This window comes from Lytechinus variegatus, chromosome 10 (assembly GCF_018143015.1).
Source record: "Lytechinus variegatus isolate NC3 chromosome 10, Lvar_3.0, whole genome shotgun sequence".
Lineage (NCBI taxonomy): Eukaryota > Metazoa > Echinodermata > Echinoidea > Temnopleuroida > Toxopneustidae > Lytechinus > Lytechinus variegatus.
The window spans coordinates 34,550,219-34,576,462 of NC_054749.1; the positions used below are offsets into that span (position 1 = coordinate 34,550,219).

General features: G+C 36.5%; 1 protein-coding gene across 1 annotated transcript in view; it reads right to left on the bottom strand.

The window, feature by feature from the left end:
• The window catches only part of LOC121422897 (nuclear distribution protein nudE-like 1-A), a 42,839-nt gene extending 18,905 nt beyond the window's left edge, over positions 1-23,934 (bottom strand). The window contains exons 1-4 of the mRNA XM_041618135.1: positions 23,726-23,934; positions 17,059-17,212; positions 15,660-15,808; positions 3,973-4,018 (exon numbers count right to left, since the gene is read on the bottom strand). Of these exons, the coding sequence (XP_041474069.1) occupies positions 3,973-4,018; positions 15,660-15,808; positions 17,059-17,212; positions 23,726-23,811 (435 nt within the window). The 5' untranslated portion in view covers positions 23,812-23,934. The remainder of the gene's footprint in view (positions 1-3,972; positions 4,019-15,659; positions 15,809-17,058; positions 17,213-23,725) is intronic.
• Between the last annotated feature and the right edge of the window lie 2,310 nt (positions 23,935-26,244).

Sequence of the window (26,244 nt, forward strand, 5' to 3'; positions counted from 1 at the left end):
AGTGAAGATAGTACGCAGTAATATAAAGGGCTGACTTCATATTGTACCCATCTGTTTCTGAGGTCTTCTTAATTAGGATAGGACCAGACGGGAAGGGATTAGATTGAGTCCAATATTAAGAGCACTGGATGACTCAGGTACATTAGAATAAGAAGCGAGCATCTCCCGCACCGACAGCTCAGCTTCAGGCGAAGATGCATTAGGCCAAATAAATTAGATAGCTACAGTACAAGGGCTTCAAAGACAACTGCATGCGAGATTGCATTCTCATTTTAATATTTCTCATGGTTTAATTTAATGTACTCTTATGTATTTGCCAAATATAAGCACACAGATGCAATTTCATCTTTTATTGAGAAGGGAACTACATGTACCTGTAGTTCCTTTTCCATAATCACTGATATTGCGTAGACAATAACCTGCAAGGGCTCTATACTTCTAAATCAACTTGAAGTGCTTTTTAACAAAATTAAAAGACATCTGTGAGCAAGACCCATGCTGGGGACCCATGTACACATGTGCATGACATTGTTTATGTCATTGTGGCAAATGAAATACACATATTATGTATCACTGGATAAAGTGTACTCTGAAGATCAAAAGAACAAAATTTTCAGATAGCAAAATACTTCAAATATAGATCTACTGTGTATCGCAGATCGCAGTATCTATTGATTCAAAATATATCTTTCATAATAAGACCTGCTGAGCAACCTTGGTACGCGACCAAGCCAGACCGCCTACACAGTTCCTTTAGATTTCATTTCCCCTGAAATATCTTTTCTGACGATTGTACACGTCATTCGCCGCCGCCGGTTGTGGAAATGCCCAGTGGAAGTATTGGCATGGCCAGTCATGCAAGCAATGCTGATAGTGTAATTTAACACATTTGCATAGTACTGTAGGATTGGGAATATTATTCTCCCTGGCACTGTAAATTACAACAAGGAGATATTATAGAGCTCTTTGAATGCATCATGCCCCCTTGATAAGGAATCGAAATGCAAGCATTCCTGGAAGCATTCATTCTTTGGACCCACGTTGTATTCTTTATAGCATGAAAAAGAAATGCATACATTTCACTTACATGATGTAGGGCCTCTGCATGTGTACATATTCAAACAGTGGATCACGTACAAATGACACAGAAATTTGGTCTATGAACATGTACACAGGATCGAGAGAAACCTATGATCACACAACTAGTACAGTATTTCCCACACAAAAAATGCTAATGGCACTCTAAATCAATAAAATTTGAAAATAACCAAATCATATTGTACATAATTTTATTAATAAACTAAATGTAGCATAAATTTATTTTACATACAACTGACTTCAATTTTATGCATTGTAGAAAATTAATTGCAATTTGAGGGTATAAAGATAAAATCTTGCAAGACAAAAATATGTTGCAAGTTCAATAATATACCCATGTAGGGTGTCATTAGCATTTTTGTGGGACACGCTGTACAAAAGATGCATGTACATGTAATATGTACGGTATACAGTGTGTGCGCTGGATGGCATGATCATGAGAAAGAAATAAATCTTTGTAATCTGAGTCACTTTGGGTTTATCAGTTAACTATTGCTAAGCAATAACTTCCCATGTCAGTCAATGTGACAATGTTGACTGGTGAATCCAGTAGCATCAATCTAAAATCTCACTTTTCCCACAAGGTATGACTCCTCACATGAATGTGACATTTTAGTTTGTCATGACTGTGGTGCCAAGCGGAAGCCATATGGTGTCTTTCACTTCTATACAATCCCTTGAAATTCACGTACATGTACATGTATATCACACATGGACCTTCACAAAACCTTCATGTTGAGAGAAAAACATGTACAGTATATGTAAAATAAAATTTTGTACATATATCTGGGGGTGGGGGGGGGCACTTCCATTCACAAGTGGAAACCATGCACGACCATGGGGTCTCGAAAAGCACCCTAAACACGTAATTTCCATATTCTGAAAATGCACCCTTTAACAAGTAGGCCTACTGGCGTGTGAAACCCTACCCTTAACAAGTATTCAAAACAAAACGATTCTCTTGGCAAATATTCCCTGAAATGAACCCCTAAAACAAGGACAGGAATGTTTTATTGTTATGGGTCCTTCGGTCGTCGGCTTAAGTATGACCCCAGCTTCTACAACTCGCGCAAATCGGACTCTAAACACTAAGTGTTGTGGCAAAAAGGACATCCTTTATAAAACATTTGAATATTGTTTTATCATTCAAGCAAATTTGACCTTAAACACATAGCTTTCCTTACGAAATAGATACCTTTTTTCATTATTTTTGTGTTTTTGACACCCTTATCAGTACGTAACGTGCCCTATCGTGAAAAAGACATCCTTTTTACGTGTTTTTTTGGTCGAGCATGGTATCCATTCGTCAATGTAAGTGCCCCCCCCCCCGAACATATTTTTTCCACCCCCTATTTATTGTATATCTCCAAGTAGTAAGCCTGTACTACTTGGCTTGGACATGTACAATGAATAGGGGATAAACCTAAAAAAAAATCAAACCAAAGACAAAATTTAGAAGTAGAATATTTGGCATTACTGGACATGCAAAACTACAACAAATATAACTAATCCACTGCAAAAGTGTCAGCGTACATACATGTAAAGTTAGAGTACAGAACGTGGTACTGATGACTTTAAATTTATTCTCAATGTCAAGCAAGGGCATTAGACATTTTATTTATGCAATCCAAAGTAAAAAGGAATTAAAAAATAAAATATCAAATAGAATGGGAAAAAAAATAAAATTAAACTGTCCCTAGGGTTGAAAAAATATAATTCAATTTCACATATTGTTCTATAGGGGGTAAACAGAAGTAAATAACCATTGTTAAGAAGTTAAAATACCTTTACAAATCATTCTTTGGGGAGAAACAGGGCCCCTGACTGTTATTTGCTGGAGCATGTAATCTTTTATTCAAAGGAATGTCAGATTTTGAACTGCTTTTCAATGAAATGTCAGAAATACTTGCAAATGTACAGACAGGTGTAATCCTCATGGGGAGATCGACCTAAAAGCTTTGAAATCAAACTGAATATTACATGCCGTCCAATTGAGCAACGCCCTACCAGAACTGAAGTACAAAATTCTACATTGTACAAAGTACTTGAATACTTGATTGAATGAATGCATGAATCTTTGATTATGAAATTTACAAGACACTTAAAAAAAGAACCGGGCAGAATTTTTTTTCTGATATCATTTACTGACAGCTGTACATAAAACCTTGTAGTTTGATACTTGTACCTTCCCACAACTGCATGTACATGTGCAACAAATTTTCAGATCACATGATGATAAATCACGATTCCATTATTCAGAAGTAAATTTAAACACATTTCCTGCCATTATAAACAATATGTTTTTCCTTTACTTCTGCAAGAGTTGCATTTAAATACAGATTCTTCTGGTTTTTAACCAGCATACATACAGTACATACAATGTAGCATTCTAATATGAGGCACCGATTTAACTAGTTTCCTATTCAATCGTGCACTGTAAAAACCCCAGCTGTAGCTCCAGCTGCTTTTAGGCGCTTGCATTCAAGGAATAAATCGTGCCAGGTACCCATTCACCTCACCTGGGTTGAGTGCAGAACAATGTGGATAAATTTCTTGCTGAAGGAAAACACGCCATGGGTGAGATGAACCCACGTCCCTCTCACCGAAAAACAAGATTTGTATTAAACCAGATCATGACACTCCACCATGTAGCATGGTCTGTAGGTTCTGACTCTCATCTTTGAAGAAACAGAGGGCCATGGGTTCAAATCCCAGATTCATTCACATTGTGCTGCACCAGGCCCAGGTTACCAGTATTTACATGTATGGGCCAACTGGGCAGGATTAATTTCTTGAAAAACATCTAAAGGCTATATGTCTCTGTGTAGATTATACACTGTACAGCAGTTGATAAATAAGATAATAATGACTTACTGAATTTAGTCTATGCTCAAAGTCTTCTAAGGATGTTACCGTTGTTCTGTGAAAGAAAGAGAGAGAAATAAAAAAGACATGTATTCTTAAACATGAAAACAAACTGTAACCATCCACATATTGGAACAATTACATGTAGGATAATTTTAGGGTCTATATTAGAAATTCATTGTTTGTTTTTCTTTTTTTTTTCTTAAATGATGAGAATACCAAAATTTTCTCAATATTTGCTTTTTAATTTAAAGTATGAAAACTCATAATACATAAGCTGTAACAAGTTGTGCATACATTAACTTCATGAATTTATGAACATGAACATGTTTGAAGAGTGGACTCATTAATAAAAACAGTGGACTCATGAATAAAATAGTGTTGATAACCACGGCAACAGGCATCAATTTGGCGCACTGTGACAAAAGCACGCATCAGGATTGGACGTTTTTCATACACGCACCCGATACGCGTTAAATTAAGCGTGATTTACATAGGAAATCTGCATAACCCGTGGACTCAACTGTGGGTTTTCAAACCCACCTTTGTGAATTCGGCCAATGTGTACCGGGAAGGGGGGGGCAGGGTTTTACAGCACTTACAATTAAAAAGGGATGGCCCAAATTACTCCCCCCCCCTCTTTACTACAGTATGTATAATGTACAGCAAGATAATATACAGAGTTATGTACCCTCTTTTCACACGGTAATAAAATCATAATTTGAATGATTCCAGTAAAAAATAAAGGCTAATGACGACATTTTAGCACGTGTGAAACCAAACTACATGTAGAATCACAAATTCAAATTTTACTCATGAGGTGAATTCCTGTTAATTTTCATTCAAATTATGGTACGAATTTTCTGTGTGAAAGGCTTGACCACTATTTTTGGGGCGGAGCTTACTTCTGTAGATAATGCGATTGTCATGCACTCATTTTAGTTCATTTGCGATGCAGTGCTTTGATTGACAAGTCACCAAGGACACATACCGCCTTCGCTCAGGATTCAAATTCAAATCAGTTTTGAAGTGAGCGTGTGAAAGGTCCGATGATTCTAAAGACAGACTGCAATCATCATTAAAATGATGATTCAAGATTCATGTGTGAAAAGACCCATAGACCTACAACTGTACACTGTACATAATGATGACATCAATGTAATTTAAGTGGGCATACACTACATGGAGACACTCTGTGGTCTCAGCCTGAAGGCTCCTACATGTACATGTAGGCCTACACATAGAGCTATTGATGTACATGTACCGGGTAGGCCTACATGTATCTAACATTTGATTGAAGAATGATAGACAGCTATATGTTAATGAGATCCCACATTATAAGATAATCTTAATCCTATTTTTAATTCCTTTGACAAACAAAGAGGATCTGTGGCCACAGAAAGGAAGGACAATCTGATTAACTTCAAGATAAGATTCTTTTCAGCTCACAGAATAGGTACATGTACATGTAGCCTATGTATGCCTAGTACAACAGAGTCTGTAACAGACACACATATTATATGTTGGGCCTACACTGTTTGTAGCCTACATTGTACAGGGGATCTCATAATTCTCTGATTCAATTTCAAAGCAATTTTAAAGGTTAAATCCACCCCAGAAAAATGTTGATTTGAATAGAGAAAATTCAAACTACAATGTAGCATTACGCTGAAAATTTCATAAAAATCGTATGTAAAATAAGAAAGTTATGAAATTTTAAAGTTTTGCTTATTTTTCACAAAACTGTGATATGCACAACTAGGTGAGTCACTCGATGATGTCCAGCACTCACTATTTGTTTTGTTTTTTTATTGTTTTAAATACAATTTTTCATTTTTTTACAGATTTGACAACAATGACCAACTTGACTGAACCATATAGTATAAAACAATGCTATCTACACATGTTCTGGGAGGAATTAATCATTCTTTCACTTGACAATGAGGAAAAAATTAAAATATTTCATATTTCAAGTAATAAAATACAAAAGAAATAGTGAGTGGATGACATCATCAGTCTCCTCATTTGCATACCGACCAGGATGTGAATAGAAGCAAAACTTAAAATTTATTTTACATCCGATTTTGATGAAATTTTCAGTGTTATGCTTTTTGGATTTTTCTTTTTTTATTCAAATCAACTTTTTGTTGGGGTGGACTTGTCCTTTAAAAATTGAAATCTGAAAGATACATGTACGGTAGTCTGTAGGCTTGTAATATGTGTGCAAATTGTAAATTGTGTCATTCTGATTCAGAACCCATGCACTATGACCAAAAAACATTTAACCGATGTACATGTACAGTGTATAAATTCACTGTTCACATTAAATCATATTATGAATGAAACTGAACTACATAAAAAAATACAATTTGAGCAAAAGATTTATTTACACCCCCCCCCCCTTCCCCATGTACTGTTCATTTCTTCTTCATTTAAAAAAAACCCCTCTGATACTGTACAAAAGTTGAAAAGTTCAAATTTCTATTTTCTAGACTACATGTCTGCACATAATGTATTAATGCTGCTATTACGGTAATTAAAAAAAATAACAATTAGGAACCAACCAGGCAGTTTATGACCTCTTCACTCAGTCACAATACAGGCAACCCCTTCACTCTTGAAAAATATCACCACACCTGATGTGTGAAAGTCAAACCTTAATTTAGTGAATCTTGCTATAAATAATTGATTAACAGAACTTTACAAAGTATAGACATTTAACAACAGCAAAAAAATGAAAGTACATGTACATGTACATGTATAATTTACCAAATCAAATTTTCTTTGTAACTCTATTGGAAATCAAATTAGCCATTACAAGAATGAAGTAGCAAAAGTGATATACTTTCAAATAATGGCTTGCTTTTTCACTGTTTTAAATACAGTCACAGTGGACAGAGTCAAATACATGTCAAATTATCGTGTAAGTATCCATACTATTTTCCGGTATCAGAACTTGGCTGTTCTACGCCTTAAAGGTCAAGTCCACCTCAGAAAAATGTTGATTTGAATCAATAGATAAAAATCAGTCAAGCACAATGCTAAAAATTTCATAAATATCGGAAGTAAAATAAGAAAGTTATGACATTTCAAACTTTCGCTTATTTTCAACAAAATAGTTATATGAACGAGCCAGTTACATAACTTACATCCAATATGAGAGTCGATGGTGTCACTCACTCACTATTTCTTTTGTTTTTTGTTTGAATTATACAATTTTTCGATGTTTACAAATTTGACGATTACACTGTAGGACCTCCTTGCCTGAAGCACAAAATGTTAAAATAATGGAATTCCATGTGTTCAGGGAGGAATAAAACTTCATTTCACATGACAATGACGAGAAAATAAAAATATTTCATATTTCATACAATAAAATACAAAAGAAATAGTGAGTGATGTTATCAACTCTCTCATTTGGATGTAACTGGCTCGTTCAACTATTTATTTTGTTGAAAATAAGCGAAACTTTATTAAAAATATCACAACTTTCTTATTTTACATCCGATTTTGATGAAATTTCCAGTGTTATGCTTGTTGAATGTTTCTCTTTTTATTCAAATCAAGTTTTTGTTGGGGTGGACTTGTCCTTTAACATATTAAAAAAAAAACTTTTTGATCTACAATTATAGAATGTGAATAAATGTACTGTACATGTATCATGAACCGGTATGTATTATTAAAGACAATAGAGTTTAATATGCAATTCATTTCTGTAATGCTTCAAATACTAGAGTAAATTGTACATGCATATCAGACAATACAATTTGTCCAGTATTTTTAAACAAGTCCATGTCATCTCCCATCATTCTCAAACTACATGCAAGCCTACGAGTATGTACATACATACATGTAGGCCTAAAAGCCTATACAGTCAAGTAGGTACGATGCTTGCACACACTGATATTAACAAAGAGAGGGCCCCAAATAACCCTGACACTTTGCTCACCCTAAAAAGCTTGAAGTATTCCCAGGGTGATAAAAAAAAAATATGATATCAAAATCTTGCCGGGTCTAGTGAATGGTGAAATGTAAACATTTAGAGCAATAGAAATGCAATTAAACGAAGATAAATAAATGAATCATCAGTGGCACAATAACCCGACACCGCTCCAAGGATTTTCGTAATCATACTGTGGAAAGCCAAACAATGTCAAGTTCACAATGAAGTGTATTTCCCAGCTGCTTGTTATGTGCACCAGTGAAGGTGACAAATTCATTTGGAATGTCACAGATCCAGCTCAGTTACTGTACATCATAGCTTGAGTCACATTTCTCATTGAATTATGAACAAGTACATGTACATGTATTACTGTAGCCTACACATACATTTACATGTACACAGGTAAAATGTTTGGTTTATTTCTAATTCGTCTAATGCCAATTCGTCTACTATCATTTGGTCTACATGTACCATCAGTTCGTCCACTCACCACATGGTCTACTTTCATTTTTAGTCTAATGCCATTCCGTCTAATAACCAACTTGTCCAATAGCCATTAAGTCCATACCATGTGGTCTAATCAAACTAATACTAGTGTTAATGAATGAAAAGAAAATGGGTATTTTAACCTATTGGTTATTAGACCACGTCCCGTACCATCAATATACAGGGGCCACGGAAGAGGGGGGAATTCAGTTCAACCCCCCCCCCCACTTTTTCCTTAAAACGTGAAAATGACCATATGATTGTAATTTTTTGCATGGTCAGCCCCTCCCCACTTTGAATGCCGTTATGATTGCACCTCCTGTGCACATGGTCTGTGTAATGCCAGTTCAGAATGAATTGACAATTTGAACAGATTTGAATAGGTACATTGGAGGACTGATTTTTTTTACACAAATTACTGACTACATTATGCCAAACTCAAAGGCCTATTAATTTCCTTTCTCATACAATGGCTACAATGAAGGCCTACAGTATGTGCATGTACATACATGTACAATGTACATTTCATGTACCTGAACCTTTACAATTTTTAACTAGGCCTACAAACTTAGTGGTACACCGTTTGACTGTACATAGGGCTACATGTACATGTAAATGTACAGGCATAAAACATTTCTGAAGGTCAATGCATGCAGTAACCCACACATACATGGACATGTACGTTACATGTACACATACACATTGAGCGTATTTGAATTCTTTTTTTTTAACACAGAACTGTCAAAATGGTCAAAATCTTCTACAATCATCTGTTTTCCCCACTGACAAGTGAAAAACAGGAAGTTCACAAAACTATTTTCCAACTACCGGTACATGTATTACAAGTACATCTACAGGCAAAGTCACATGTTTGGCAATAGTAATGTATGTTTCCGCCAGGTTAATTGAGCCAACAATAATTGACTGCGCCCTTTTCTGTCTGTCTTTAATACAAAAAAGTTTCTTGACTACACATACATGTATGTACATATGCTTCCTGATGCCATACATTAAACAATTATCTTATGTTGTAACAAGAGGACCAATAATGAACTCTTAATCATCAAATTACTGAGCCTTGCGCTAGACAATGATTCGAAACAATGCACAAAGGAAAGGAAGTATGCTTGTCTGGGTTCTTTAGTCAGGTAGCAAAGCATGTGATTTGCTTGAGATTGTTCTTTTGAGTTCGCTGTACACTGGACCCATACAGGTACATGTATATGTATGTAGTCATGTAGGAGATGCACCACGGAGTTGTCCTCACAACCTCACAACTCCATGCATGTACTTGGGGACACACCATGCATGAGTATGTACATGTAATAGGAACAAGAACTTTTTTATGATTTCTATGATCACTGTTTAGTTATATCAAATCAAATCATTTATTTCCACAATAATAAAAAAAAAAATTACAAATATGTACAGAATAGGAAACAAACATAATTGAAAAAGGAAAGTGAACCGAGTTGATCAAAATAAATACAAAGAAATGTACATTACTGTGGGGGAGCCAAAGAAGACAAAATAAGTCTTAAAATCAGGCACCCAACATAAAATAAAGGGCTTACATGTACATACATGTACTGTACATGTAGAAGTCCAGGGAGGGGGGGGGGGGGCACTGACATACATGTATTGGTTGTACGGGGATGTACCACTTTGATGACCCCTTTTTTTCAGACCTACATGTACATGTAATTTTCAGTTTCCTAGATACTCCGAATGACAAAATTTCCGTTCATGAAAAATCTCAGTTCCAAAGCCATGTCTAGATTGTCAGGCGCGAACATAGCAAAGCTTGCAGCTGCACGCATTGCTTCATATTTTCTCTATACTACGGCACCGTTTTTAGTTCACAAGGCCCTATACTTTAACCTTGTAGTCAGTTGCTTTATAGACCCTACAGGGAATAATTTTGCTTTTAATACAAATTTGAATAGCATTTTTGGTCTTTAGAGAAAAGCTCTCAAATATCAAAGTAATGTACAGTCCCTATGTAAAAATATGCTACAAAAGACTATACATGTAGCAGTCTTTCAAAAATGTGCCAGGGGGCAATGCGAGGATAACACCGTGACATTTTGGAACACCTATTTACTCATTAAATGTGGAATACCAACAAACTATTTATCTTTTGAAAAAAATTGGATTATGTAACTATGACTCTAATCACAAGTAACCTACAACAACAACAAAAATCTTTAACTTCATGCTAATTAATGAATTATGCATAATTAATTACAACTGTAACACTCAAAATGGACATGCATTTTCTCGTACTTGATTCATTTAATAAACTGTGAAGTTACTGAACATTTTAAAAAGAGATTATGTTGTTGAGATACAGTAGAGACTTGACAGTAATAACCAAGTAGTTTATAGAAAAATAATCAATAAACATGACAATGATGATACATATTATAAACAAATGCACTGTAACACCGTGACTGTAACACCATGACTTCTGAACTGCATGTCAAAACGTATGTAGAATTTTCATATCATTCTTCCTTAACCTATAGTAATCTAAAAGGTATCATTGAGCAATCTTTTATCAATAAAATTTATGTCATACATCAGAGTACATGTAATTAATGAGGATGAAAAATCTAGTTAAAAATTTCACTAACAAAAACAACAAAAAATAAAACTATATACACTGTAACACTGTGACGGTTCTTGTAGGCCCCCATGTTTCATTCATAAGATACGGGAAAAGTTTTACTAAAAAAGTTATGAACTCTCTCTAATGCAGAAAAACTTAAATGTAAATATGCAGATTAATTGAAATACAATTTTACAAGAAGACAAAGAAAAAAAGCTTAATATAATAGAAACACTCAGCAAACTGATATATACTTTTAATTGCAACTATATGGTAATTATGCATGTACATGTACGTATACAAAGATAAGTTGAGCCCATAACAATTACAAGAAAAATTAACACACAGCATCTACAGACTTGCATGTAGATATTCGCTCAATTTCCAAGATGTTATAGAAATTTGTAAGATTTCTTGAAGTTCTTTTTAGTTTGCTTCCTGGATTGGCATTGCAAAGTTGTACCGCTCTCTGTTATCCATAACAGGTGCTGGCAACTTTCTCACTATTTGTTTTTCTTCAACCCAACCATACTTGTCAGTGACATCCTTTGCAACAAAAAGAGTACCCCTTTCATCACTCTTATGATAGTGTATGACATGAAATTCACCGTCTTGGATATCAATTGTGCCACATATTTGAGCGATTTCTGCCGAGCACCTTCATACTGCACCAAGATGCAGTCTCCGATCTTGATTGCATCCTCAGATGGTGGTGCATCAGTCATTCTTGTCGTTGATGTATCCAAACCCCGGGGGGGGGGGGGGCCACTTCCATTTACGAGTGGATACCATGCTTGACCATGGGGTCTCGAAAAGCACCCTAAACACATATTTTCCATATTCTGAAAATGCACCCCTTAACAAGTATTGGCGTATGAAACCCTACCCTTAACAAGTATACATGTAGGAAACAAATCGATACACTTGGCAAATATTCCTGAAATGAATCCCTAAACAAGTACAAGAATGTTATTTTATTGTTACGGGTCCTTCGGTCGTCGGCTTTACCTTATTTGGTTTAGTACGACCCCACCTTTTACACCTCGCCCAAAACGGACTCTTAACACAAAGTGTTGGGCAAAAAGGACATCCTTTATAAAACATGTTAATTTTGTTTTATCATCCCCGCAAATTCGACCCTTAACACGTAATTTTCCTAGCGAAATAGATACCCTTTTTTCATAATTTTCGTGTTTTTGACACCCTTATCACGTTACGTACGTAACGTGCCCTATCGTGAAAAGGACATCCTTTTTACGTGTTTTTTTGGTCGCGCATGGTATCCACTCGTCAATGTAAGTGCCCCCCCCCCCCCCGAATCCAAACCTGCAATAAAAGCATGGGTTTCATCTTCTTGTGGTTTTCTCCATGGTCTCTTTGTTTATACCTTTCCTGGAAACAGCCAAGCCTCCATCCCAACTGACAGAAATCAGCTGGTCACTTCAACAAACATCATTTGGCAGGAACCTACTATGCTTTCTGTGCAATAGCAATGTAGGTCACGGTGTTATAGTCACGGTGTTACAGTTATTGTAACACCGTGACATGATTTAAGTAACTTTTAATTAATTAACAAACTGACTAATTAACTTGTAAGTACTTGTATATGATAGTTATATGTGAGAATGATTTGGGCACTAAAAGATTTTTATATTGTTTGTGTAGTTTTCATAAAATTTAAAAAACATCAGTTTTTACTGTAACACCGTGACATTATTTATCATGAGAGTTTAAATGTTCGCTGAAGCATAACGCAAAGAAAATTTTGAACTTTGGTGAACCTGTTATGAAATTCAGCCCTAAAACTCAGAAAAACACATTTAGATTTTTATGAATCTTTCAATGGAACACTTGCTACACATATTTAATTTTAATGCATTTTTCACACATTTAAACAAAAATTAATTATGCTAATTTAATTTGCATATTTGGCATCTTAAGGACCAAATTTTTCGTTATTATGGACAGAATTGAAAAATTCAGTCTTTTAGCTTTAATATGATACCAAACTTGTTCAGGTTTGACCATTTCTAAAATTTGATGGTCATGTCCACTTTATCATGGAATTGCCCCAGGGCAAATTGCAATGCGATCCCAGGAAAATTATTCCCTATCCCACTTCAGGTTTTTGTGAGGCACACCCCCATCAAAATATACATGTAATTCAAGTGCCCCCCCCCCCTAGCTACATTTACATTGTAGGCATAAAACTGCTACATGTAGACTACATTTATTCGGACTACTGTCCTGTTGTGCATGTCACAAACGGTTTGTACGGCAACGTAGGGGTCTGGCTATGCTGTGAAAAAATGTACATGATTTTGATAAAGAGAAATCACACTGCATTGCCACAAAGCACCATCAATAAACATGGGAGATTTAAAATCAATAAAACCGTGTGTGCCAATTCTACTCCACAGACAAAAAGTAAGACAATGATTTTGTCCATTGACAAAGACATTCTCCCTGTGGCCTTCATCATTTAAATTCAAAGAAACAAACTTGCCAGAATGGCATTTAAATCAATCTCACTTACATGTTGTAAAGGTCAACAATCTCCCATTCATTTTGTGTTTTCAAATAATATTTACATGTATGCAGTCACCATAAAACCAAAACACATGCACACCGGCATTCACAATCCAACCTCTGTTTCACCTCCAACATTACACCAATGTGACCGTAGTCACTGTACGCAGCAAATGGGGAAGGGAGCAGGGGGCAGCTGCCTTCCCCAAGAAATTTTGAAAACTTACACATTTTTAATGAAAATTTTCACAAAATTCACCAACAGTGTGTGCATAAATATAAAAAATCCTTCAATTTCACTTTACAAAATGCAAAAGTGCCCCAATGACAAGCTGTTTACTGTCCAACTACATGTAGGTCGACATGTAATGTACATATACATTCAAAATGTGTGCATATTTGTTATGTACATGATATACATATACTCTATATTTATGGAAGGCCATGGGTTAAAAGAAATGAATTGGGGCGATAGCAGAGCAATGAACTTCAGGCCACATTCCTCTCATACCCCTGCACCCAGGAAATTTGATTTATTTATTTCATAGCAGAACGAGCTGCTGATAGCATATCACGGGAGCAATGGCAGATCTATCTGACATGAAGATGTTATCCTGTTCATGTACTGACAGCCTATACAAAACAGCTGCTTTGGGAGTTACCCCATAAATTAACACTGTTATCATACCAAACTGAAGATAGTGCTCAGGATGCAAAATTTGTATCATGTATCAACTGCATGTAAATGTACAAAATCATATGTACATGTATGTAGCAGGGCCGTCACCAGCTTTTTTCTAGGGGGGTGCTTTTTATGAAAAAAAAACACAAAAACACAAAAAACAACGTATTAACTCAATTTCATGCAGTTATATAGCCCGCCGGCCAGATCTTTTTCAAAAGAGCCATCAAGTATCCCTACCCCCCCCTCCGTTTTTTTTTTTTTTTTTTTAATTTTTTTTATTTTATTTTATTTTTTTTTGGTTCTGAAGGGGGTGCGTTCGCATCCTCCGCACCCCCCCTGGCGACGGCCCTGGTATGTAGCAGGAACATGCAAGATAAACTAAAGATATTGAGGAAAAAATGAGATGCCACGTCTACATGTATCACCTACATGTATGTACACAGTTTAGTGTAATACCTTGGTCACATTTACTCTACGGCGGCCATACAGCGAGTTGCGCAACAGCCGTTTTAACATTTTTTTGTACTAGCTCTACATGACACAGGTTGCGTGAATAAAATGGCTGTTTTCGACTTGCCGTACGGCCGCCGTAGATCAAATGTGACCGTGGTATACTACAGATTGGCCTGAGGTCTGAATATTCAGAGACATGCCATAAACCCAGTCAATTCATCTTAGTTTTAAATTTAAAAAAAAAAGGTTCAAAGGTTGATACAACTTTAATAGTTTAAAGTTATAAAACAGTGTGTCCTCACATTTTCAGCTGAATTGCAGCAAGCATCAACAATTACATGATAAGCACACTTCCATAAGAAACTACTACATATTGCATAGCCTTGTATGACTACAATGTACCTGTACAGTATATGTGTGCTGTACTATAATGATATTTTAATTCAAAATGGGCAAATATACTTTACAGCTTGTAAAAATGCAGATTAAATTTCAGGTCAAATCATGAAGTGATGATTATTCAAATATAACTATCGGATATCCTGAATTTTATTTACTAGTAAAGTGTATGCGTACATGTATGAATGATGGTTCTAATCCTAAACAATCAACTGAGTCATAATCATATACCCAAAGCCATCCTATTCCTAGATCTACAACCTCACATTGAAGTGCTGAAGTGGTAATACATGTACATACATGTACTGTAGCAACAAAAATAACGCGTACCCCCAAAAAACTGGATTGCCAAAAGCTTCATGAATTCTATTAAAGCGGGTCTTTCAAGTCCACCCTATAAAAATGTTGTCAATTCAAATCAACATTTTTATAGGGTGGACTTGACCTTTAAGTTAAGAATGACCCGCTTTAGTGTTATACTCGTTGGATTTTTCTGTTTTCATTCAATTCAACTTTTTATTGGGGTGGACTTGTCCTAGAGAGATTGGGAAGGGGAAGGAGAGGGGGGGGGGAGAAAGAAAGACACTCACCTTTTGGCTCTTTCTAAATCATCATTTGTCTGCTCAAGTTCCCTGATATATTTCTGAAGTTCCTCCCGGATGGCCTTAATTTGTGCTAGTTCATCCTGCAGCTCGTTGATCTGCCGTAGGTAGTTATTCTGGGACATCTCCAGTTTTTCCTGCATTCATGAGAAGTTTTTTGTGGGGGGTTTATTAATATATATCTTTGGGCACAAAGGAATAGTATCACATGATACTGATGATGCAGCGAAAGTAAGAAATGGGTTGAGTTTGATATTCTCAAGGGAATTTTTTTTCAACACAATTTGTTCTTTCAACTTTGTTCATTGTATGCACTGTGCATGCTGTATATTATGAAATCTGAAATCCTGAACTTTCTGCAATCATCTTCTACAGATGGATGCTCAATATTACATATTGTAGAATAAAAATTGTGTTTATTTTAACATCCAGGTATGCTACATGACACATCTTCGACCTGTACAAGAAAAAAAGATATGTGAGTAAATGTACACATGTACTGTAAATGTACATCATATCTCCCACACGAAGTTTGTAAACCACCAAATTCTTTGACTGTTTGCTTTGTAGAACAGTTGTTTGGATCCATTTATTATTAAAGGGAAAACAAATTACATTTGGAGAAAGTGGAGGGATAAACTACATTATTTCAAATCCGAATTAGGTTATCCGAAACAAAGCTGACGAATGGTAACGTCTACATGTACCTTTATACCACAAATGAAAAGACTTTGTCTCTTTCACTGAAACCCAAAAAGATTATTTGATTTAAAAGATTCAAGGATGTTCCATAGTGGTTTCCTTAAAGTCCATGACTCCATGTCATATTCACCATGTACATGTAAAAGTTTAATTCAATGTACTTGCAGTACAATTCTAAAGGCCAAATTTGGAAAAATAGCAAAATGGTATCCAGGGCTCCATAACACAAAGATTAGCGATCAATCGCTAAACGAACTGACCAATAAATATCAATGTTACACACGCATTAGGTTTAAAATACTGACCAGGGACCAATCAGAGCGGTTTTTGCAATTCATCGCAAACCTTTGTGTTACGGAGCCCAGATGAGATTATTTTTGTTCTACATGTATATTACATGTATATACTATAACCTGTCAAGTCACCATATTGATGAAAGGTGACCCCTGTTCCCTGGTTAGAGATCATGATGAACTAAACTAAGTGTAAATTCCAGCAGATTTTCCAATTTAATGAAGTGTATTAAAAAATTTGAGAGATTACCTGTAAGGCCTACATGTAGGCCTACTGACTGTAGGTCTGCAGACTCTACCTGTAGCCTGTTTTCTACATGTGGCCCCTACATGTATTGCAATTTAATCATTATGTTACTCAATACTTTTTTTTGTGAACATGTCTGTCTTACCTTTAAATTATCACATTCTATACTTAATCTTTCTTTGCTAACTGTGAGATCTTTGACCTTGGCCTCTGACTGCTCTAGTTGTGTCTCCAGCTCAGCTTCCAACTCCTGACTACTGATCTGATATTCCTCTAGTTCTTCCTTTGTCTCGTTTAGACTGCAATGAGAGTTTAACAAGAAAGACAAGTTGTTTCAAATGAGAATGAATCCCATGGAAAAACTTAGCTTGTAAGTTGTAGTAAAAGAGAGCAGAAAAATGAAAGAAAAAGATCAACAAAAGTTACATAGTAAAATTGGACAAACTATTTTAAGGAAATAAAGTATTAAACACATATGTCAGCTGAGAATGCTGCCAAAAAAAGTGCTATGGAGATACTCTCAGTGGCAATGTGAACAAGATCTGTGATGTCACAGAAGTACAACTCGGGGGGGGGGGAGATGGGGGCAGTCAAATTAATTGCTGTACACATGCGTGACCAAAACGTGTTTAGGGTACGTTTTCCCCAAGCTTTTTTCCCTGGGCTTTTTCCTCCTCATTTCTGAAAAGTGTTGGTGTGACCTACTTGTAGGCCTACCCGATTGTACAAAATTGTTTAGGGGGGCATATTATGGCAACAACTTGTTTAGGGGCCAAATGTGTAAATGAAGCCCGTGAAAAACTTGTTTAGAGGGTGTTTGGAAATAATTTGGTCATGCATGTGTACAGCAATACATTTGACTGCTAACCTCCAACCCCCCCCCCCCCCCCCCCCGGTTACTACTTTCCCCTTTGCTTTGGACCCTGAAAATTTATACCCACAACATTACAATTTGCTCATTACCATGATAGCACAAACAATTCATCTATGATACAGGTTTTTACTAAAATCTTTTTTTTTGTGAAACCCATTTAATGCTATTAAAATGGAAAAGGACATGAACAGGAAAACACATTAAACCTGACTACTGTACATGTACCCACTTTGGCATACACTGTACAGTGTACATGTACATGCTGTACTGACCAGGTAGTTCCCAACTCCCTGTACAGCTTTCAGAAGAATAGTAAATAAAAGTAAATGTACATGTACACCTTGACTCCCAAGCAGCAGTCTAGACAGGGTGTGTGCCTTGACTGACAGAACAGTTTATCTGAATAGCCAAATAATGATTGCACAGTCTTTGACATTTCATGACAGATACAGATGAATGTCAAAGTTGCAAAAGCTCTAAACTGAAATAGAGATGTACATGCAAACATTGAAACAAGACATACATGTACATACTTGTGTATACTCTGCCTTTTACATGTATGGCATATAATGCATAGGCCTACATTGTACGATTACATACAGGTGTACATTTTCGAATGTTGCTTTTTTAATCAACTTTTTTTTAGTGTAGCAGACTTCTTCTTTTAAAAAAGTTGCTAATGTACATCATGGCTCATTCTGAAGTGTTTATGGCAATTACATGTAATGCACGTGCATACAGTATTCTTCAACAGTTCCCATCAAGCAGGCCAGAATCCGGTAGCTGTCCCCTTCCACGTCATTGATTGGGATACCAGTTCCTGTTCTATGCGTAATCACAGATTCCATGAATGCCTTTTAGTAGCTCTCCTCCCATCAGTCAGGATATGTTTGTGTTTGACTTTTCCTAACTTTTATTACAAACTGTACACATGTACATGTATGCACCAGCTTTAGTGCTGAGATCTAATCAGCATTGAATAGGATGGGCTATTTGGCCTGTCCATCAACATGCCAATTGGCTATTGGGGGAGGGGGAGAGGTGGAATTCCAAGTACACTTTACAGTAGTTTACATACATGTACATGTAGCTGCAATACGTGCATGTGCATGTGTATCCAGTGAGACAGGATTATACTGAGACTGTGGGGGGGGGGGGGTAAAAAATAGCTACATGTAAATGTACATGGAGGCTTGGTCAATTCTCACTTTGCAGGAAGTTTTGCTGTAATTTCACAAAATGGTGTACATTTTCTTTCTTTTCTGTACTTTATTACAAATATTAGCTTTCAAAATAATCATAGAGAATTTCACACAATCACTTTTCTTTTAATAATCATTTTCATTTTCTCCTCATTATAATAAGAAACAAAGTTTGATTCATCCCTTCACAGTATCATTCTTGTGATTTGATGAAGGGTCTCTTGAGTCCTTATTGTAAAAGCTGCAAATGTTTTACAATAAAGTTTATTGTATAAATTAAACAAAAGAAAAGTCAATGTATGTAGTGACAAGTGAGTAAATGGAGGTGACTTCATAAAGATTCTCTCTCAAGTCTCTCATTTACATTTCTGTGGGCCTTTATCACTACATGTAAATGTACATTTCATGTAGGCGAAAACAAATGTCATAACTTTGTTATTTTTCACAGCGTTGTGCTTGTTTGATTGTTCTATTCTTATTCCAATCACCTTTTCAGGGAAGGACTTCTTATTTCATAAGAAAAAAAATGAAAAGTTCTCTCCTTCTACCCCAGTCTCGATCGGCCATTTTGTTATACAAATTTTGAAAGAATAAGGAGAGGTATCGCGATAGTACTTTCAGCTTTTTTGAGGTTCCAGTCTGTGCCTCGATGTCAGTATACTGCCACACGATAGACCTTCATCCATATAATCGTGGTAAGTGCATAATTTCTGTTTTCACAATTTATTTTGCTAGATATTTTAACCATAATCTACCCTAGTCCCATGGCATGAGTATGGGTAAACACACGGTGAGCTGGGCCCCGTTTCTCAACACCTGGACAAGTTAGTCATATCTTTATCACCCAATCATGGAGCTAGCTCCAATCTTACTAAACCCGTTTCACGAAAGGCTTCCTAACTAGAATACCTTGATATCGATATTATCGGTAAAAAGAGCAGACAAGACGTAGTAGCCTAATAGTCACAAAATAGCATAATTTTCAAAAAGAAAAATTATGACAAAATTGCAAATATTTGGATGAATTGGGAAATACATGTACATCTTTTCAAAATAACAGCACAGGTAAATTATGCATCATACATGTACATACTTAGACCATGAAGACTGAAGCATTCAATTGCTGAGAAAATGAAATTCTGAATAATTTATTTCACAACTAAAAGAACACATAAGGACCTTGAGATGGGTACCCCCAGGATATCCAATTTTAATAGTTTACGACAGTAAACCATTAAAGGTTTTCTTTGTAAAATTATGATAATTAGACGGTCTTTTACGATTCTGAACATCATCGAAATATAGTTTGACAATATTTTTTTTAAATCTTTGATACCGAAACTTACGATTTGACAAATTCTATGCATAAATTAGGGATAGAATTTATCCAAATGTTAATAGGGGTCTGAAAATGACAAATGCAAGTCCAGTTATGGATGGCCTTACATGGTAGAATATTCATCGATTTAATCATTTTACTATTTCAAAATGAATGGTTTTGTGGCATTTTACCGATAGCTTTTATAGTTTCTTTGTATTACAATGATCATTGAATGCATTATCCCACTTGTTTTCAACCTCTATGATTGATTACGTAAGATTATAATTTTCAAATTTCTAGGCACTTTTGCATGTCATAGTCTACCCACATGATTCCACTACGTCAGTATTATAAGTTATGACAGGTTCGGAGGTGTCATAAATATTTAGTGAGGTTGTTGTACCCGATCTTGGTAAAGAGGGCTTCGTGAAACGGTTAGCAGACAAGTAGCTCACTATCTCCGATTTAGTCAAAAAGTTAGACTTATGACGGTGTTGAGAAACGGGCCCCAGCCCTAGTCTTGAGGACGCAATGATGATGACTTTTAATATAATGAAATATACTTTTTCATCATTGACGTCTTGACACTCTTCCCATATAGGCATAAGAGAATGACCAAAACAAAGATGGATTTCCCTAGGAAATCCATCTTTGGAAACAAAACTCGTGTGAATTTTATTGATTTTTACACCTTCCTATGCCTAGTGCGTTGGAAGGTTTTAAAAATTATTATATAGAAATCTAAAAAAAATGAAGGTTTCTTACCTAACTGATGCCGCGTAGACCCCTCGATCCATGTGTAAACAACGGAAATACAATAGCGTCGACCCTTGAACCGCTTATGTATGACATACTTCCGGCTAGCAATGCCGTTTTGACGAACAATTTAGAGATAAAAATTATTATTTCACAAATACTGAAATATATTACGTGATTATAAATAATTACCACTAATAATATCAATTATTTAAAATTACGTAATAACTTTTAGTATATGGAAATAATAATTTTTATCTATAAATTCGTCATCAAGATGGCATTGCTAGCCGGAAGTACGTCATACATAAGCCGTTCAAGGGTCGACGCTATTGTATTTCCGTAGTTTACATGTGGATCGAGGGGTCTACGCTGCATCAGTTTGGTAAGAAACCTTGATTTTTTAATATTTTAATATAATTTTTAAAACCTTCCTACGCATTAGGCGTAGGAAGGTGTAAAAATCAATAAAATTTATAAAATTCATGTGATTTTTGTTTCAAAAGATGGATTTCCTAGGGAAATCCATCTTTGTTTTGGTCAGCGTCAGAAATTACACGGGGGCGACGGGCGATTTCGCCCCATGAAAGCCCAAATCGCCCCTAAAAATTCTCAAAACCCAATGCTTTGGGGCGACTCTTTATTTCAGAATCACCGGGGGGTCATTGTTCATGGTTCATTAAAGATGAAAAATAAATAAGCCCATATGTGTTTGGTTGTAAAGGGGATGTGGAGTAAGGGTGTGCTGTCGCCAAGCGGACAAAGAAATCAAGATGGCGACGTAAACACGGCCGTAAGCTCTTCCCATCTTTTCATAACAAATCTCGTTTTTTTTATGAATTCTTATTTAAAAATGAAATCAATATCGCAGAAATGTTGGAAATGAAGTTGGACCCCATGTACATGCTTTAGGGCTAGATCTTTTAGAGGGAAAGTAGAATTCTCGGGGGCGAAAGTTTCTGGTTTTGTACCCGGGCCGTATGTGGGGAAATATAGGTAAGGGTCCCAGGCGTTTAATAGTGGGGAGTGACCATACGTACAGTACCAGTATGTTATGACTTTCACTCCCCACATGCCTCCAGGCTAGGGCCCACCATCATAATCATCTTTTATTTCGTTCTCTATAACATTTCGTAACATTTTGTACTAAAAACTTCACTTGTAATTTTTTCAAAATTACCTTCTAAAATTGATCGTCCGGACACACAACAACTGGGTAGTTAGTATGGTAGTGTATCCTATTGCCGGACACTGTTATTTCAGTGCTTTAAAAATAACAACTAGAGGAAATACAATCAAGAAAAAATTATCACTTGCTATTCCAAATATTCTGAAAATTATGAATATGATGAAATAATTTTATATTTTCCAACTGCACCGCACTTGCCGCATACCCCTTCGCGAAAAACAATTATTTTCTTGCGTGACAAATTACATCATATTTCCGGACGCGCGCCGGATGGGTCAAAATATTCTTGATTATGATGATGTAAGAAAGAATTGCATGTGATTTTTTCATGATATATCATATATCATGAGTAAATTCTAAGTTTTTGTCTGCTTTCTTATATCGATTCTGAGCAGATCTTTGTAATAAATTTGTGTTTGCTATAAACTAATTTCATTTTTTTTTTATTATTGCGCGTTCGATATGGCACTTTCAAGTATTAATGCTCGTTCATATTGTGACCCTCAGACATCAAGTTCTATCGATGCAATGTCGATCGTCGACGGCTCTCTATGCACGGTAAACCTCGCGCACGGCCGGGGTACCGGGTACCTTGTGAACTAGCCGCGGCCGTCGACGATCTGAGCGATGGAGCGGACGAGATTGAAATTCGGCAAATAATTAGGTCCGTATTTCCATCAGAAAATAGATCAGTTGGAATCAATTGTTAATGCAAAACTATGTTCATGATGTTATATGATATTTTAAGCATTTTCTGTCATTTCAGAGAAAAATAAGGTAAAGTTTGATTTTTTCGCCTTGTTTTTGCAATCTTGTTCTTTGAATTGATCTGTGAAATTGAACTGCGGAAGTCTTACAGAACGAATTGATTTCGTACGCAGTAATATGCGCGTCCGGAAATATGATAGTGTCCGGTAATACAATACGTGCCTATACTATTATTAGTATGAGTAAATACTAGAAAAAAAAGTAATATTGCGCAGATACACGCATGTGCAGACAAGGGGGACTGCGCAGACTTGGAGCTTGGAGGAACTTGCCATACGCCGATACGGTATGACATGCAAAATAAAACAAGTTTTGACGGCCAAATCGTGGTTTAGGAAACCACTCATAGATTTGTGTACAAAGTGAATGGAGGTGGAAATAGGGAACCGTGCGTGCGACTGAATAAAGCGCTGCTGTGATGAAGGAACGGTGGTTACCTATATCACGATAATGCCGTTTTGACAAATATAAGACTCTTTTTCTGTTATGAACCCGGGGTTATGAATCGATATTCACCAACCTATAGCTATTCTGGCTACAGGCTAGGCCCGGGTCGATTGAGCGGAGACATGCCAGAATCTAGCCGGGAGCGCGAGCGGTCGGTCCATAGACCATGCCGTAGACCCGCCTACGAACGCAACCACACATAAACACAAAGTTTATCGCACTCTCGAAAATCGATGTACCGCACTACAATATTACCTTATTTTTAATTCTTGGGCTTTACTTTTCCAGTAATCCAATTCTTCAGCCTGTGAAGAAAATGTTGGGATGTCATCATCATCCATAGTTAATCCTAAGGTATTTCCAAAAGGGTGAAATGGAAAACAAGGGAAACAGATCCCGGCAAGAAATATCCCGTCTATCTATTTGGCAAAGCTCGAAATTGTACCGGTATTACAGCTAGCTGTACGCAGTTTAGGTGTGCTAGATAAAAAAAAAAAAAGATGTACATGTACGTACCGTACCGATCCGGTACATTACTGGCGATTGAGTGCCGGTATTGCACACGTGCATTGTACTGCAAATGAAGTGACTTTAAATATCGCTAAATCATTCTGTGATAATTTGTTTGTAGAGACAAGGGCCCACGGTGAGTCTACAAATGTAGACCCACATCTGCAGTGTGTGTACCTCAGCTGATTCAACGAGTCTGCATAGCAGACTAGGTCTACTGATGCTGCAGAAGTGAAATGGCTCGCTTCGCTCACCCTTTCAGGCTGGTTTGCTTCGCAAACCAGTAGCAGATCCCACCTCACGAGCCATTCAGAGTCTGCATAGCAGACTAGGCCGTCGGTGAGGTTGGAGAATAGAGATGGGTTGGAGTCACTGATATGTAGGGCGATGATAGCCGTTGACCTCAAGAAATGTTGATAATGTACGCTATTTTACTTAAAATTTTCAAAAAAATTAACCAAAAGTGTGAACGTTCACTTAAAAATTTAAAAGCGCGGCCCCAATTTGGTACTTGGTACTTGGTTGGAATTCCTCCAAAATACTCCTGATGGAATTTTAACTGGAGGTTGTGGTGGTTGAGGGTGGATTTAGGGAGTTTTTAGAATTGCAGCTTTGAATTTATCTGGGTCGGTTTGACATACCAGGGTAGGGTGGAGATCATTCCATGATGCAATTGTGCGGGGAAAGAAAGAGTTCTTGTATACATCGAGCCTGGAAGAAGGTACCTCAAGCTGGAAGGAATGTCCCCGTCTGTTCCTGTTTGGCTTAGGTTTAGTATTTGCTCGGGCGTCTATATCCAGTTTGCCATGTAACATTTTGAAGAAACAGCTTAAACGGTGTGCTTCGCGTCTCTCTTGGAGAGAATTCCATTTGAGTGAATTTAACAGTTGGGTAACACTTGATTCTCTTTCATATGTATTTGTTACAAATCGGGCTGCTTGTCTCTGGACTCGTTCAAGGGAAGACCATGACAAGCTTGGTTTCTGGGGGTTTCTTCACTTCCTTGCTTATACGAGATTCTTTCTTCCCCCGGGCCCCCCGAAAATTATTTTCTGTGCATGCCCATAGTCACAAGGAGGGGTGTGATGACAGCACTATCAAAAATTCTATACTCCGACTATTCTGACCGGGTATACTGATCAGGGATATAGACTGGACATGGGGCAGGTTCCCCAAGTAAGACACAAGCTGTCCAAATTAAAGTGACGGAGGGCAGAAAGAGGGAGGGATTAAATTTTTAAAGGGAAGGGGAAAAGGATAAAGAGATATTTCAGGCCCCCTATTCCATTCAGGGGTACTTTGTAACAAAACAATTGGCTATGCACCCGTTACAGCACGTTCTGCTTTTGTTTTCCATTGCCAATTGCAAGGCCCTAGGTACGATTTTATTTTTACAGGGGGGTGCTGATAAATTTGACAAGCCAAAAAAAGGGGTTTCAATTAAGAAATAAAGGTCTTTTGTCCCGATTTTTTTTTTATATACGTTCTGGCCTGATCGAAAAGGGGCCTGTTAATCTGTTATAAGGACTATTTGCATTACCATTTAGACGATATAATTCAACAACTAAATAATGTGAGCGCAAAGCGCAAGCCTATTAAAGTTTTTACATTCTAACCTAAAAACTGTACGTTCTAAGCACTTTATGTATATATCATGAACTGGGAGGGGGGTGTGTTACACCCACAAATGTAATAATCGCCCACAAATGTAATAACGCCCACAAATGTAATAACACTTTACCCACAAATGTAATAACGCCCACAAATGTAATAACACTTTACCCACAAATGTAATAATTTTTGATCGCCCACAAATGTAATAACACTTTACCCACAAATGTAATAACGCCCACAAATGTAATAAACACTTTACCCACAAATGTAATAATGACTTTACCTACAAATGTAATAAATTTGAAGTGATTTTTGGCGAATTCGTTCTAAACTAATATCCTATAGTAATGCGTTCATATAGCACAAAAGTTCAAAGTCTTTTTTCCAGACCCGGTTAATGAAATATTACAGTACAAGTCCAAGTCTTTTTCCAGACCCGGTTTTTCAAAATTATAATGTACGTCCAAAGTCTTTTTACCGGATCCGGTTGTTTCAAAATTATAATATACGTCCAAAGTCTTTTTTCCAGACCCGGTTAATTCAAAAATTATAATGCAAGTCCAAAGTCTTTTTTTTTCAGACCCGGTCGTTTCAAAAGTTATAATATACGTCGGTGAGGGGTAAAGACAACACTCTAAGCCCAAGCATTT